Below are 14,175 nucleotides of genomic sequence, written 5' to 3'. Positions count from 1 at the left end.
TAATGATTTTATCAATGTTTTAGAGTCAAACCTCAGTATCACAATCGTTAGTTAGGATAGACTTTATCGTTATTTTAAAGATAAATTAATCAATTTCGCAAAAAAATAACTGCTCGAGCTCATCAGACATTAATCTAGATCTTAATCTAGATCTGATTAACTACTCAGCCTATTAAGTAATAGTTTCTTTATGATCAAACCACTTTTCTCAATCGTTTTCTTGCATAGATACCATGAGTTCCTCATTTTTTAAAGAAATGTTTATATCAATCAAGGTTCAGACATTATAATAGAGAATTCGGATCTCATAAATTACACCGTCTACTGACCAATAGTTTATATCGGTTTTAGATTTCTTTTTCACAATTGTTTACCTGATTCGTGAAGGAAAATATAGTCATTTCGGTTCTAAAGTAATTGAAAGAAATCACTGGGTTTATATTTTGTTAAAATAGTTATTCCATTATAACAGGTACCTCACTATAGCAGTGCACAATGATAGATAAACAAATAATCTCTTCTCAAACTCTTTAATATTCTTGCAAATCTTCTGCCATAAGTATAGAGGATTAATCCTCCTACTAAATTCGAGCTACTTATGTTCAGATTCCACTGATACCTTATTTTCCAAAGATTGTTTTTTTAAATCCCCAAAAGTATGCATTACAAGTTTTTAAAATAAACAAAAATAATTCCTGGAATATTCTCGAATTTGAAATAAATTGAAAGTTATTAATAAATAAGAAACTAAATTGTTTATATTCAATATTTAAAAATGTCACCAACAAAACGTTAAACTAATATTTTTCCCTTAATGCAATGCCACTGGCTATAGGGCAATTAAAAAAAAAGAACCATTCAACTCTAAAGGTTAAAGAATTGTTGAGTCACTGACTAAATGCACGTAATCTTTATTATTAGCAAATAAATAATATTATTAAAAGCAGCCAATGAAAAAAAAAAAAACAACAAAACTGTAATTTGTAATAAAATATAAACAAAAGCAGGGGGAGAAAAGAAGTAAATGAATTGTAAAGTAATTGTATTTAAATATGTGATGAAAAGCTTAAAGAGGTAATGATTTTAGAAACATTAATTCCCTTAATATTGAAACATTTTAATCAAATAAGAAAGAAAGTAAGAATCATAAGCTTTCTAAGAATTTTTATTAAAAATTATGTGAAAACCATATTTACAAAAATACTAACTAACCATGACTGTTATAGTATTTTTAAAACAAAGATTTTATTTTAACTTTAATTCTAATTAATTTTATTTCTAGGCCTCTTCTCTGTGGAGTTTGGGTAGTCTCAATTGGAATCTATCCTATTCGGTTCGCAATTCTTTTAAGCAACGTCAAAAATCTTCTAGAAAAAGGTAAAACTTTCAGTTATTTTTACATATAAACTTAATTGTTTGTTTCTATAATTTTCAAGCTTAAACATTTCCTAGTTGTTTTTGTTTTTACTCTTTTGTAATTTGCAATAACAATAATATTTTTGTTTTCTTATTTACTCAATATTATAGTTTTAGTACTTTACAACAATATCAACAACGCAAACGTTCTAAAACTCAATGGCATAAACCATTAACAAATGCCATTTTCAGTTCACACTTTAAAGAGTCGAGTCGTAACGAAGAATTTCATATTGATCAATTGGTAGCTAAGGGTGCATTTGGTGTTGTTTTCAAAGTAATTGATAAGAAATCTTTAAAACAAGAAGAAGCAGATCAACAACAACAGCAACAGCAGCATCAAGCGGAACATATAAATAAAAATAATTTTGCAGCATTTACTGCTGTTTCACCTTCTGCCCCCGTTTATGCTTTAAAAGTTTTAAAGAAATCAAAAGTATATATAATTTTTTTTTTATAAAAGAAATGTTTTTTTTGTTATTAATGCTTTATTTTATTTTATAGATTATTTCGGAGAATAGCTTGCAACAAATTAAAGACGAAGTTGATATACAAAAACTTTGTGGCCATCATCCATTTATTGTTAAACAATTTGATTTATGGCAAAATCGTTATAATTTACATATACGTAAGTATGATTAAGAGAATTTTATTAAAATGTTTTTGATAATTTCAAGAATCTGAATGATGAGACATTATAATAGCGCATTTAGTAGATCTCATCAACTACTAATTAGCCTATTGAACAATAGTTTTTTTAGGGGTTTACTTTCCTCTATCATTTTCTTGGATTGATACTATGATTTCCTCCTTTTCTAAAGAAGTGTTTGTTAATTAGTTAGTTTGAAAGGAGCATGTATGTACGTGAAATCCGAAGAAATACACCTATGTCTGTTTTGAGCTCCTTCAACAGAGCCTCAGGTGGGATTCGAACCCATCACCTCCGGTTTACCAGAAAAAACACTAATCACTAACCTACCGAAGCCACAAGAACTGTTGACATCAAACAAGGTTCATATTCCTATCAGACATTATAATAGTGAATTCGGATTTCAACAAGTAGGGTAGAAAGGGGACCATACGCCACTTTTTTTTGAGGCGGCCTCAAATTAAAACCACAATACATATTCTTAATTTTTTTCTTGGTTCGGATACTTAGATATGTTGGCTTTAGTTTTATCCCTTTCAATCTTTCCTAAGTCATCCTCATACACATATTTTTTTAACTTTTCCGCACTGACCAAAAACGGCGATACCGCCCCATCCATAGGGTAAATACGCCAAGGGGATGGGGCAGATTTGTCATTAGTAAAATAAGCCAAAAAAATTAAAAAGTAAAAACTTATTTCGCTGTTTTATATTTTAATTCATTAAACAAAGTATAATAAACTAGATATTTATTGTTTATTTCACATAACTAAACAAAAAAAATTAAAACAAATTATTAATGATTTTTTCTATATTTTAACAAAATTTTGTTCTACATCACAAGCATTACATATATTTGGCGAATGTGCCCCACGGACAGTTCTGGGGTTTAGTTTAAATTTTTTTCGGGTTTCAAATTATATTACCGAAAATATTATTATGTCTTATTCACTATTATTGACGTTCTATCACTGACCAATATATTTTTTCTATCACAAAAACTAAAAAAGTTAGCACAAAAAATTCACACAGTGAAATATTTTCACAGCCCTTTGAAAAACAATTAATCACGTCTGCCTCCCATCATATGTAAAGTTAATCTTTCAAACTTTCAGGGATGATAGATAATCGATAAACGAAAATAAAATTTGATAATGCGATAAAATCGATTACTCGGTTTTCAAGTTAATCGCTTTGGCAGATGTGCCCCTATGGCGAATGATCCCCCTTCTACCCTACTCCGTCTACTAAATAATTTGCCTAGATCGATATGAATATGATATCCTCTTATTTTAACGAAGAACGATAACAACACATGGATTATGGGGAAATGCCAATTACAATTATAATCTATGCGCCTTTATTCCTCATATTTCAAATGAAAACAAAGACTTGTACCATTTCTTCTATCATATTCATTTAAACATTTTAAAAGTTTATAAGAACAGAAACTATAGAACACCTCAGACATTCACAGGGATATCTATAAAGGGAAATATAAGGTCCTAATGATAAACTTTCGTTTACTATTTTAACATGAGGGCTTTTCCATGTCTACTCAGAAACGTAGAAAGCCATGTTCCCCTAACATAAAAGAAATATTTTAATTTTATTAGAAGTCATATTGCCTCTCTGCAGCCTTGGACAATGACATATAATCTCTTTTTAATAAATCTCTTCTCAACCTCTTTGACATCCTTGAAAATCTATCGGAAATAACGAGTAACTTTGTTCCACTTACTTATTCTGTCTCTTATTAGATATAGTACTTTATCTGTTCAAAACTAGCATTCTGCCAGTTTACTATGTCTATGAAGGACGGTATGGAACTTGAGACTTAGCAGTCTGCACTTGCAAGAAGTTGAATAATATAGTTTTTACTGATTTGAGAACACCACTTGAAAATTTTATTTTAGTATTCTGCTGATTGTTATGTCTAGCTTAGTTTTAGTTTTCCGGTAGTAAGAGCGTAATATAAGCACTTTTAAGGTCAAGGTGAGTGGTAGCTGTTCCGAGTGCCTGTATTGCTAGCTAGTGCATAAAGAAGCTATGAGGATCTAGTTCAGATGGACAGTTCGTTGAACGGAAAATTGTAGAGGATGAAAGTCAGGTACTGACCGACTTAAACTTTCAAGGCCTTTGGAGGTGTCAAGTGACCCCTTTGGTGAATCCAGAGTCAGACAGAAGTTGGGAAAATTATCTCTGCTGTCTGATGAACATACTAACTGTCAGACCGTTAAGATCTCCCACTGATCAGGCCACGGGAATCCAAAGCAAACATTTGAGAAAAGACCTTCCACAGGACGTTTCACAAGTAGCAGTGAAAGAGAAGCGAAGTGCCTTCCACGAGATATTAATAATACTTGCCGAATAAAGTGGAAGAACGCTAGGAACGGGACGTTGAAATCTCTTGCCTTTCTTTTAAATATGGCGAAGGCAGATTCTTCAAAGTTCCCGTCGCTAAATTCGAAAGAATTTACGGCCCAGTCAGTAGTGACGTTCTGGGATGAATCACAGGTCGATAAGGGAAAAGTTTCAGGCAGTCTTCCAAACCGGGTCCATATCCGGCTGGTGCTCCTAAGTGTTCTCATAACTACATAATTAAGAGTGCCAGATGTGGAAATGGTCAACCAATAAGAAGGTGAAGAAAACCACCAGCCTGGGTGGTGGTGGAATTATTCGAATAGGATCATTACCAATTTTTATTACCTAATAGTAGATATACTGATTAATGTAATCGCCATCTTTGATGGTAATTCGAAGGATGTATCCTTTAAAGGTGCAGACTGGGTTATGTACGAGAAAGTTGTTAATTACGGAAACAACTCTTTGGAGTTCAAATGTCAAATGTAGCGATATTAAACCAAAGGCAAAGCTTGAGGTAATACAGGCTTCTGAACTGTCATTACAGTTATTGTTGTTTTTGTAACAGTTTGACTGTGGTCGATGGTTCTTTCCTGGGGAAAAACTTTGGGTTGATACAGCTATCGCTGGGTTGACAATCTTTGGTCGAGTATGACTCGGGTTGGTCCGGAGCGAAGATCCAATTGTGATGGAAACGTCATTACGGGTAGCAGTGACGGTGTGGATTCAACATATGTTTTTTTTGGAATATATTTTAGTAGTCAGTTCAAATTTTCGAATATGTAAAAAGTTTAAATTTTCGGATATAAGATCCCATCTTTAACTTCGAACTTTAATATTTTCGAATAGTAATTTTGGGCTGGTACACTATTCAATTACAAATTTAGACTTAAACATACATACTGATTAAAACTTCAATTCTTATTTCTGGTTTATGTTATGAATTCTGTTATTTTCTTCATTTTTCATTAAAAAATATAAATTTTACAAAAATTTTCTTTTAATATTTACAGTTTCGGAATATATACCAAACGGTGAACTATTCTCAACAATACGTACATTCTCTTTAAACTTAATACGTTTGTATTTGGCAGAAATTGCTTTGGCTTTGGGTAAGTGAAACAAAATATTTAACAATATTTATTAGTAATTAATTAAAATTATCTTTAATTACATAGATTTCCTACATAACGCTGGCATTATTTATCGTGATGCTAAACCAGAAAACATACTATTAACCCAAGATTATCATATAAAATTAACTGATTTTGGTCTCAGCAAGTGGTTGAAATTGGGTTTAACAACTAAAACTATGTGTGGAACATTTCAATATATGGGTACGATTTAAAATAAATACATTTCTACTCTACTTATTTAAAGAAAAATTAATATTAGAAAAACAAACAAAACAATAGAACTAAGAAACCTACAGTGATTAGTTAGTTATTAAATAACAAAAAAACAAAACAAATTACAAACAGAAATTAGTAAATTACAAAATAAATATTTAAAAAAAAAAATGAATGCCCGCTCGCAAGTATTCGATTTGACCATGGAAGGTCGTCAGGTTGATGAAGCTGTTGCTAGTATTTTTCATACGGTGCTATTCCATCGCTGCCTTGGTAAATATATGTATACCGGTGATGCTCAATATTCTATTGGCACAGTGGGCTATACCGATGTCGATTGTGATTTCATTGACTTTACCTATGTCTGCTGTACTTCCGACAGTCTACAGCGTACCGTTAATCGGGCCATCAATGTATTCAGTGAGAAATTACGCTCGAACGAAAGTTGTGGTTCGGGTCAAATAAGTCTGGAATTTTTCCAAAAGAAAAAATCCCGATGGCCCTTCACGGCCGAATGTATACCGTGGGAAGTGTGGACGATACATTTGGATTTGATAAAGCATGAAAACGAAGACGAACGTCAGATGTGCCGTGAAAATGTGGCCGATCTGTTGACGGAGAAAGTCATTTATATCACGGAAATAATGAATAGACATGATTACGTACCTAAGACACCGAGTCAAAGTGAATTGGATTTAATATTCGACACCACTTATCCGGATGTACAGCCATATTTATTTAAATTTGTCTACTCCACATCCGATACGGCGGCACCCTCCATGGGCAATGCCGTAAAGAAAATCATTAAAGAGACGCTCGCATTGTGACGCGTTCTCAAACCGTTAATTTTAACGAAAACTCCTCAAATAAGCAGAAGACGAAATCCTGATGATGATAATAATGAAACAGGCATAGAAACGTCATTGTGTCTACTAAGTGATAAACAAAAGTGTATTAATCTGAGTTATAATATGAAGTCTCAAGTTTATTATAAGCTCTATGCAAACGTTCAAAGTGATATTGATGATGATAATAGTGATGGTGGAAATGATATGGCGGAAGAAGAGCAAGTTGGCTTGTTGATGTCCTGTGCGGATAAGAATAAAAAACACATGATTGTTTATTTCAATCCGGCCAGGAGTGCAACTACTGCTGCATATCAACAGCGTGGCCGTAGTTATTTCTTACAAAATCTGGCTCATAATTTTATGTTTCTTTGTTTTTGTCGTTCTTATCATCATAATTATCATTATCCTCCCAGACGTTTGGGTACGTTTTAAGTTATTGTTTTACTTTTTACTCCAATTCAGTGGAATTAGTTAGCAACAGTTCAGTTGTTTTTGTAAGCAATATAAAACCTTTTTTAAGGGGTTTAGAACTGTTTCTTTTTAATCGTAAATGTATTTATTTTTTTTTTGCCTTTAAGTTCTTTTAAGTTGAATTTTTAATAAAATTTAGTTTTTAACTAATTTTTGTAACTATTATGCAAGAAAAGAAAACCTATTCAAAACGTGATAATGAATATTAAAAAATTAATAATTTCTTATTTTTTTTTATATGGCAAAAACCAGAAATTTCATTAGAGTATCTCATTTGTTAGATATTTAAGCTAAATCTAATTTAACAAATTAAATTAAATAACAAAAAAAACAAAACAATAAAACCCATCGTTTAGTTATTTAAGCAACTTTAAGCAAAACTTACTTGTGTATTGTTTAAAGTAAATTAAATTTGCTAAAATGCTTGTTTTTTTCACTTCTCCCAATTAATGAAAACAAAACAAAATCAAAACACCAATTTTTAAAATGGACCATTGTAGTGTAGATCTTATTAAATTTCTTTTTGGTATCTTTTTTATTTTAAATTTTTAATTATACTTACATACATACATATATAAATTAGAAGTATAAACTGCCACATTTTTAAAACAAAATATTTATGTAATATATAGCTTTTTATAATAGATTTCTTTTTACTACACATTGCTTTCTTTTCGTTAATTTTCTTTTATTTTTTTGTTGTGTAGTTTTCTAATAATTTCTGCCATTTAATTAGTTTTTTTTTGTTATAAACATAATTTTCCGTTTCTTTGCAAAACTGGGTTTATTTTTATTAGAAAATTCTTTAAAAATTATAGTAATCAAGCCAAAATAACTGAAAAAGAAGAAGAACAGTTCCAAAGAAGGTTTATATGCTCTCTAGCGTTTAGGTTAGGTCATAAAGTTCATTGTGAGATCCAAGGATATAGAAGCCAATTACTCTAAAAACAAAAAAAGAACATAAGTAAAGGCAAGAGATGACTGGAAACAGGTTGATTACCACAAGATTTACCAAATCGATTGGCTTAAGAAAGAAATATAAGAGAAACTAAGTTTTCCAGTCGAAGAAATGACTAATCTAGTAAAACCGCAATTTCCTCCAGTCATTTATGGAACCTATTTCAGTTTCTGCATCCTCGCATAATCTGCAATAGTCTAGTATTACTTAATTATTACTTAATATTACTGTCCCACTTACTGGCAAAGGTTCTAATTGAGCAATGCCCTGTTAGCATCCCTATCAGAATACTTAGACTGCGCTTAGTCCTATAAGTATCATGGCCCAAACATGAACTGATGGCCATAAGGCCTTTGATATTTTGCAATGTCCACCAATAATTTTGATAATTGGGTGATTTATCATACTTTCCCTGTCATTTATATCACGATTCGAACCTAATCTAGCTAGTTTGTCCACAACCTAAACACAAACTAATAGTAAACAGGATCGATCATAAGTACCCTAAGAGCATTTTAGGGAATGTGAACAACCTTTATATACCGGCACCCGTGCCGGTTGAACTTTTTGTTAGAGGTGTTTCCTCGAAGTTTAGAGTCGTAATTCTAAACTATAATTCCAAGGGCTTCCTTAAACCACATTTTCAATTTAAACTTTTATTACAGAACTGGTACGATAACTAGTTGGGTTTAAGCAAAAAACACTGACTTTCTGAGTTTCACTGGTATGATATTCTGGAGTATCTTCTTCATCTTTATACTCTGTGATCCAGATAGCCGATTTTTGGTGAACGATTGTTTGACTATATAATCGTCCACCTGCTGTACCACTCTCTCTACTTCACCCTTATTGCGATTAGGTATAATGGTGTTGTTATTATTTGACCAGGCCGTTCTGAGTGATGATCCAATTGTCATGGGAATGTCTTGGGAAGGTTGCTATATACAATTTAATATCTAGCTATAGTTTGCCTTCCTTTTTATCACCGCCTTTTAAAACCAGTTTTTCATTTTTTTCTGTTAAATTACTTGACCCTACAATAAAATCGATATAAAACAAAAAAGATTTTATTAATGATATGAAGTAAATACAAACTTTTTTAAATCGATTGCAAGAAGAACAAATGTCTGTAGCGAAAATGACGTTTTCTCGATCGTTATCGAATGAAAAAGGAAAACAAATTTATTCAAAATTGTATGCTTTACGATAACGAATAACCCCCTAGGCTTTGACTCATTTACTATAAAAACATATTCCAAAAAAAATTCTATAAAAGTTGTCCAAGTTCCACACATTTTTACGGAACATTTGCCGAGATTCTGTTTAATTTGTGATCATTTGCTCATGATTCTGAGCAATTTTCTATACAAAAAACTTAAAGTATAAGCAAGGATATGTGTTTTTTAATATTCTGCTTTCAAAAGAAAGAGTTTTTTAATTAAAATGTTTTCACTTGCAATTGATAAATCTGAATTTTAAAATTTTTCCTGATTGTTAAGTATTTTCAAAACTAAAAAACGATAAAGATGTGATTTAGAGCTGAAGAATGAGATATTAAAACCAAGATCTCTAGAATTTGTTTATTAATAGTTATTACGAGATTTCTCAACTAATCTTAATAGAAAGCATGTTTTGTTGTTAAATAAAACAAACAAGCAGTTTCCCAATTTTCTATAGAAAAAGTTGCTCGGATTCTAAGCAATTTTATATGGAAAAGCTGCTGTGATTAAGACAATTTTCTATAGATAAAGTTGCTCAGTTTCTAAGCAATTTTCTATGGGAAAAGTTGCTCAGATTCTAAGCAATTTTCTATGAAAAAAGTTGCTCAGATTCTAGACAATATTCTATAGAAAAAATTGCTTGAATTCTGTTAAATTTTTCAGCCCGGTTTCTGAGAAATTTTCTATCGAAAAACTTGCTCAGATTCTAAGAAATTTCGTATAGAAAAAGGCCGCAGATTCTGAGAAATTTTAAACAAAATTTTTTTATAGAAAAAGCTTCCCAGATTCTAGAGAATTTTATAATGGAAAAAGTTGCCCAGTTTCTAAGAAATTTTCAATAGAAAAATTTGCCTAGATTTGGAAACTTTTTTTATAGAAAAAGTTGTCAAGTTGCTAAGCAATTATCTATAGAAAAAGTTGCCCTGTTTCTAAGCAATTATCTATAGAAAAAGTTTCCTAGATTCTAGATATTTTCTATAGATAAAGTTTCTCAGATTCTATAGAAAAAGTTGCCCAGTTTCTAATAATTTTCTACAGCAAAAGTTGCTCAGATTCTAATATATTTTCTATGGAAAAAGTTGCTTAGATTTAAGACAACTTTCTATAGAAAAAGTTGCTAGGGTTTTGTGCAATTTTCTATAGAAAAAGTTTTCCAAATTCCGAGCAATTTTCAAAAGTAAAAGTTGCTCAGATTCTAAGCAATATGCTATAGAAAAAGTTGCCCAGATTCTAAGTAATATTCTATAGACAAAGTAACCCAGACTCTGAACAATTTTCTATAGAAAAAGTTGCCCAGATTCTTAACAATTATGCGCAGAAAATCTTTCCCAGATTTTAGACAATTTTCTTTAGAAAAGGTTGCCCAGTTTCTAATCATTTTTTTTATAGCAAAAATTTCTCAGATTCTAAGCAATTTTCTAAGAAAAAGTTGCTCAGACAATTTTCTATAGACAAAGTTGCCAGATTCTAAGCAATTGTCTATAGAAATAGTTGCACAGTTTCTAATCATTTTATATAGCAAAAGTTGCTCAGATTCTAAGCAATTTTCTATGGAAAAAGCTGCTCAGATTCTACACAATATTCTATAGGAAAAGAAAGTTGATCAGATTCTAAGGAATTTTCTATAGAAACAGTTTCGCAGATTCTAAGCAATTTTCTGTAGAAAAAGTTGCCCAGATTCTAAGCAATTTTCTTTAGAAAAAGTTTCACAGATTCTAAGCAATTTTCTGCACAAAAAGTTGCCAAAATTCCCAGCAATTTTCTATAGAAAAGTTGCCCAGATTGAAAAAAAATTTCTATAGAAAAAGTTTTAAACAGACAACAAAATTAAATTTCAAAAACATTACAAAATAACAAATACTTAAAACTAACCTTAAAAAAGTAATAATTTTTATTATAAAATCTATAAATATATAAATAAATAAACAAATAAATAAATCTTACCTATGTAGAACATAAGTAGGAAAACTATTTTCAAATTTTTTGCTAAAATTATAACAGAAACTTAAAAAAAAAGATATAAAAATAAAGGTTAATAATAAATTTAAACACAATATTTTTATAATTTAAATAAATTGAAAAAGATTACAAAAATATGGTGTTTAAATTAAAACAAGCCTTTTAACATAAAAAAAAAATATAAAATATAAAAACGTATAAAAAAACAATAATTGTGATTCATATTTCAAATGTTTAACTATAAGTCCAAAACAGAAAAATAAAACTATTTCAATAAAAACTAATAATAATAGAAATAAAAAATAAAATTAGTATATTTTTTTGTAAATTAGTTTAAAAAACACACATTTGTTTACTTTGTAATAAAGTTTATAATAAAATAACTAGTAATTAAAAATAAAATAAAAGTGATTAAAATTTTAAACCTTTAATAACACAATAGTTAAAAATTACAAATAACAAATTTAATTAAACACTTAACATTAATAATTTTATGCTTAAATACAAAAAAATGAAAACCCAAATTAATTTAATAATGCTATAGAACCACATATACAGTGGTGGCTACGATTTTAGCACACTTGGTATATGTTGCCTATAACATGAAATATTTCCTATAGTTCTTAACTTTTTTAACAAATTCTTTTTTATGCGTAACACATGTCCTTCGAGGATCACGACACATTACATTTTGTTCCACTACTTTGTTGCATATAGATTTTTTTCTTTCCAAAGTACATCTACCCCCAAAAAAATCTGGACATAAGTTTAGCACAAAATTAAAAAATCATTAAAAAATTAAAAATAAAACAAAACAACCGGCTATATTTATCTTATTGCATTTAAAATTTTATATTTTGTGGAATAGTTGCAGATTTTGATAATATCATTCTTCCTCCTGGACATAATCTTCACCAGAACCCTCTAGAAATTTCATGACATAAATATTAACTTTCAGCCCATAAATTGGAAAAATTCTTGGTGATTTCTGCTTTTAGTTGTTGGTCCATATCATGTCATATATTCTCTATTGAATTGGAATCGAGAAAATTTACTGGGCACTGCAAACATGACAATCCCGCTCGCTTCCAAGCAGCTCATATCAGCACTTTTAGCATATTTACGGTCGATGTCGACCAAAAAACGCCATCTTTGTCCTCCGATATTTTTAATAAAGTAATTAAAATCCTATTTTGATAGTCATACGGATCCATTTCTGCATACAACATCAATATAGGACCAACAGCACGCCAAGAAAATGCAATGAATACCATGAAATTTCCCCCCATTGTGATATATGATTTCTCTGGAACACTTTAGCTTTATCTGCATGATTGGAGGATACTAGTTGAAGATTAATAGGATCAAATTTGATGGAAAAATGTAATTATGCTGTACTCCAAACATGCAGCAACAACCAAAGTGTACATTTAAAACCATAAAACACAATGGGTGAAATATGACGAATTCGGAGGCGTTTTCCGGGCGTAGTGGAGGTTCTATACGCAAGGTGGATGCACAAATGGATCAGTATGACTATCAAAATAGACTCTTAAATATTTTAGTAAAAAAATTAGTGGACAAAAGTTCAGTTAAATGGCGTTTTTTGGTCGACAATGACCCAAAATATGTTAAAAGTATAGAGAGGAGCTTCTTGGAAGCGAGCGAGATTGATATGTTTGCAGCGCCCAGAATAATTTCTAGATCCCAATCCAATAAGGAACATATTAAACGAAATGGTGCAACAAATAAAACACAAATTCCTAAGAATTTTGCCTAATTATGGGCTGAAAGTTAAAATTTATGTCATGAAATTTCTAATGGGTTCTGATGAAGATTATGTCCAGGAGAAGAAATTATATTATCAAAATGTGCAACTATTCTACAAAATATAAAATTTTAAGTGAAATTACATAAATTTATCCGGTTTCTTTGCTTTATTTTTAATTTTTTAATGATTTTTTTTATTTTGTGCTAAACTTATGTCCAGATTTTTTTGGGGGTAGATGTACTTTGGAAAGAAAAAAATCTATATGCAACAAAGTAGTGGAACAAAATGTAATGTGTCGTGATCCTCGAAGGACATGTGTTACGCATAAAAAAGAATTTGTTAAAAAAGTTAAGAACTATAGGAAATATTTGATTTTATATTTAACAGATACCAAATGTGCTAACCTCATGGCCGCCACTGTATATTTTATTAGTTTTAAAACCTTAAATATAAACAAATTATAAAATAATTATAAATAATTTTCCATGTGATTTGCTTAAACATTTTAAAATAAGTATAAATTTAGTTAAAGTATAAAAAAAAAAACAAAATCAAATTAAATGATAAAAAAAACAAATATTTGTTATTTATAAATAAATAATTATTAAATTAACCTTTAACCAATAACTTTTATTAACACTCAACCCATTTTTTTCTAGTAGTAGTTAATTTTAAGTAAATATTCTAATTATGAATAAATGAATTAAATATTAACAAATTAACATTTAACAAGCTGTGTAAATATTATTATTATAATTATTAATTATAAATGTTTGTGTAAATTTAAAATTGTAAGAATGAAAAGATTAAAACCAAACAACAACAAAAAGAAAATTGAAAACAATTTTGAAAAAAAAATAATATGAAATCAAAACTTATATGCAAAAGAAAATCTAGAAATTGTGTTTTATTTCGTAGTAGTTTATTTATTTAGATTTATGTTTTTAATTTTTTATTTTGTTTTTATTTTAAACGGGTAAGTAAATGCTTTTTATTTTGATTTTATTTTTCAGCTCCCGAAATTTTGCGCGGCGAACCATATACTCATGCTGTCGATTGGTGGTCTTTAGGTATAATTGTTTGTCAAATGTTTGTTGAAAGGGTAAGTTGAAGTTTATTTCATTTTAAAAATTTAATTCTTAAAACTGGGTCTATACTATAGGTCCCTTAG

General features: G+C 29.8%; 2 protein-coding genes across 2 annotated transcripts in view; both read left to right on the top strand.

Annotated features, from left to right (window-relative positions):
• Window positions 1–14,175, top strand: part of LOC119608348 (serine/threonine-protein kinase S6KL) — a 29,087-nt gene extending 14,912 nt beyond the window's left edge. The window contains exons 2-8 of the mRNA XM_037962736.1: window positions 1,283–1,377; window positions 1,528–1,852; window positions 1,921–2,044; window positions 5,442–5,540; window positions 5,607–5,765; window positions 14,018–14,106; window positions 14,167–14,175. Of these exons, the coding sequence (XP_037818664.1) occupies window positions 1,283–1,377; window positions 1,528–1,852; window positions 1,921–2,044; window positions 5,442–5,540; window positions 5,607–5,765; window positions 14,018–14,106; window positions 14,167–14,175 (900 nt within the window). The remainder of the gene's footprint in view (window positions 1–1,282; window positions 1,378–1,527; window positions 1,853–1,920; window positions 2,045–5,441; window positions 5,541–5,606; window positions 5,766–14,017; window positions 14,107–14,166) is intronic.
• Window positions 5,764–7,374, top strand: LOC119608339 (autophagy-related protein 101). Its single transcript, XM_037962717.1, has one exon. It carries the CDS (start codon window positions 5,948–5,950, stop codon window positions 6,602–6,604), a length of 657 nt encoding a protein of 218 aa, XP_037818645.1. The 5' UTR covers window positions 5,764–5,947; the 3' UTR covers window positions 6,605–7,374.

This window comes from Lucilia sericata, unplaced genomic scaffold (genome assembly GCF_015586225.1).
Source record: "Lucilia sericata isolate MDLA Ls3-8-SP2 unplaced genomic scaffold, ASM1558622v1 Contig000823F_arrow, whole genome shotgun sequence".
Classification (NCBI taxonomy): Eukaryota; Metazoa; Arthropoda; class Insecta; order Diptera; family Calliphoridae; genus Lucilia; species Lucilia sericata.
The sequence above is the reverse complement of the archived record's forward strand: the minus strand, read 5'-3'. Positions and strand labels throughout refer to the sequence as shown.

Coding starts and splice junctions, on each gene's coding strand:
- LOC119608339 (XM_037962717.1), top strand. CDS start 5,948: ATGAATGCCCGCTCGCAAGTATTCGATTTGACCATGGAAGGTCGTCAG.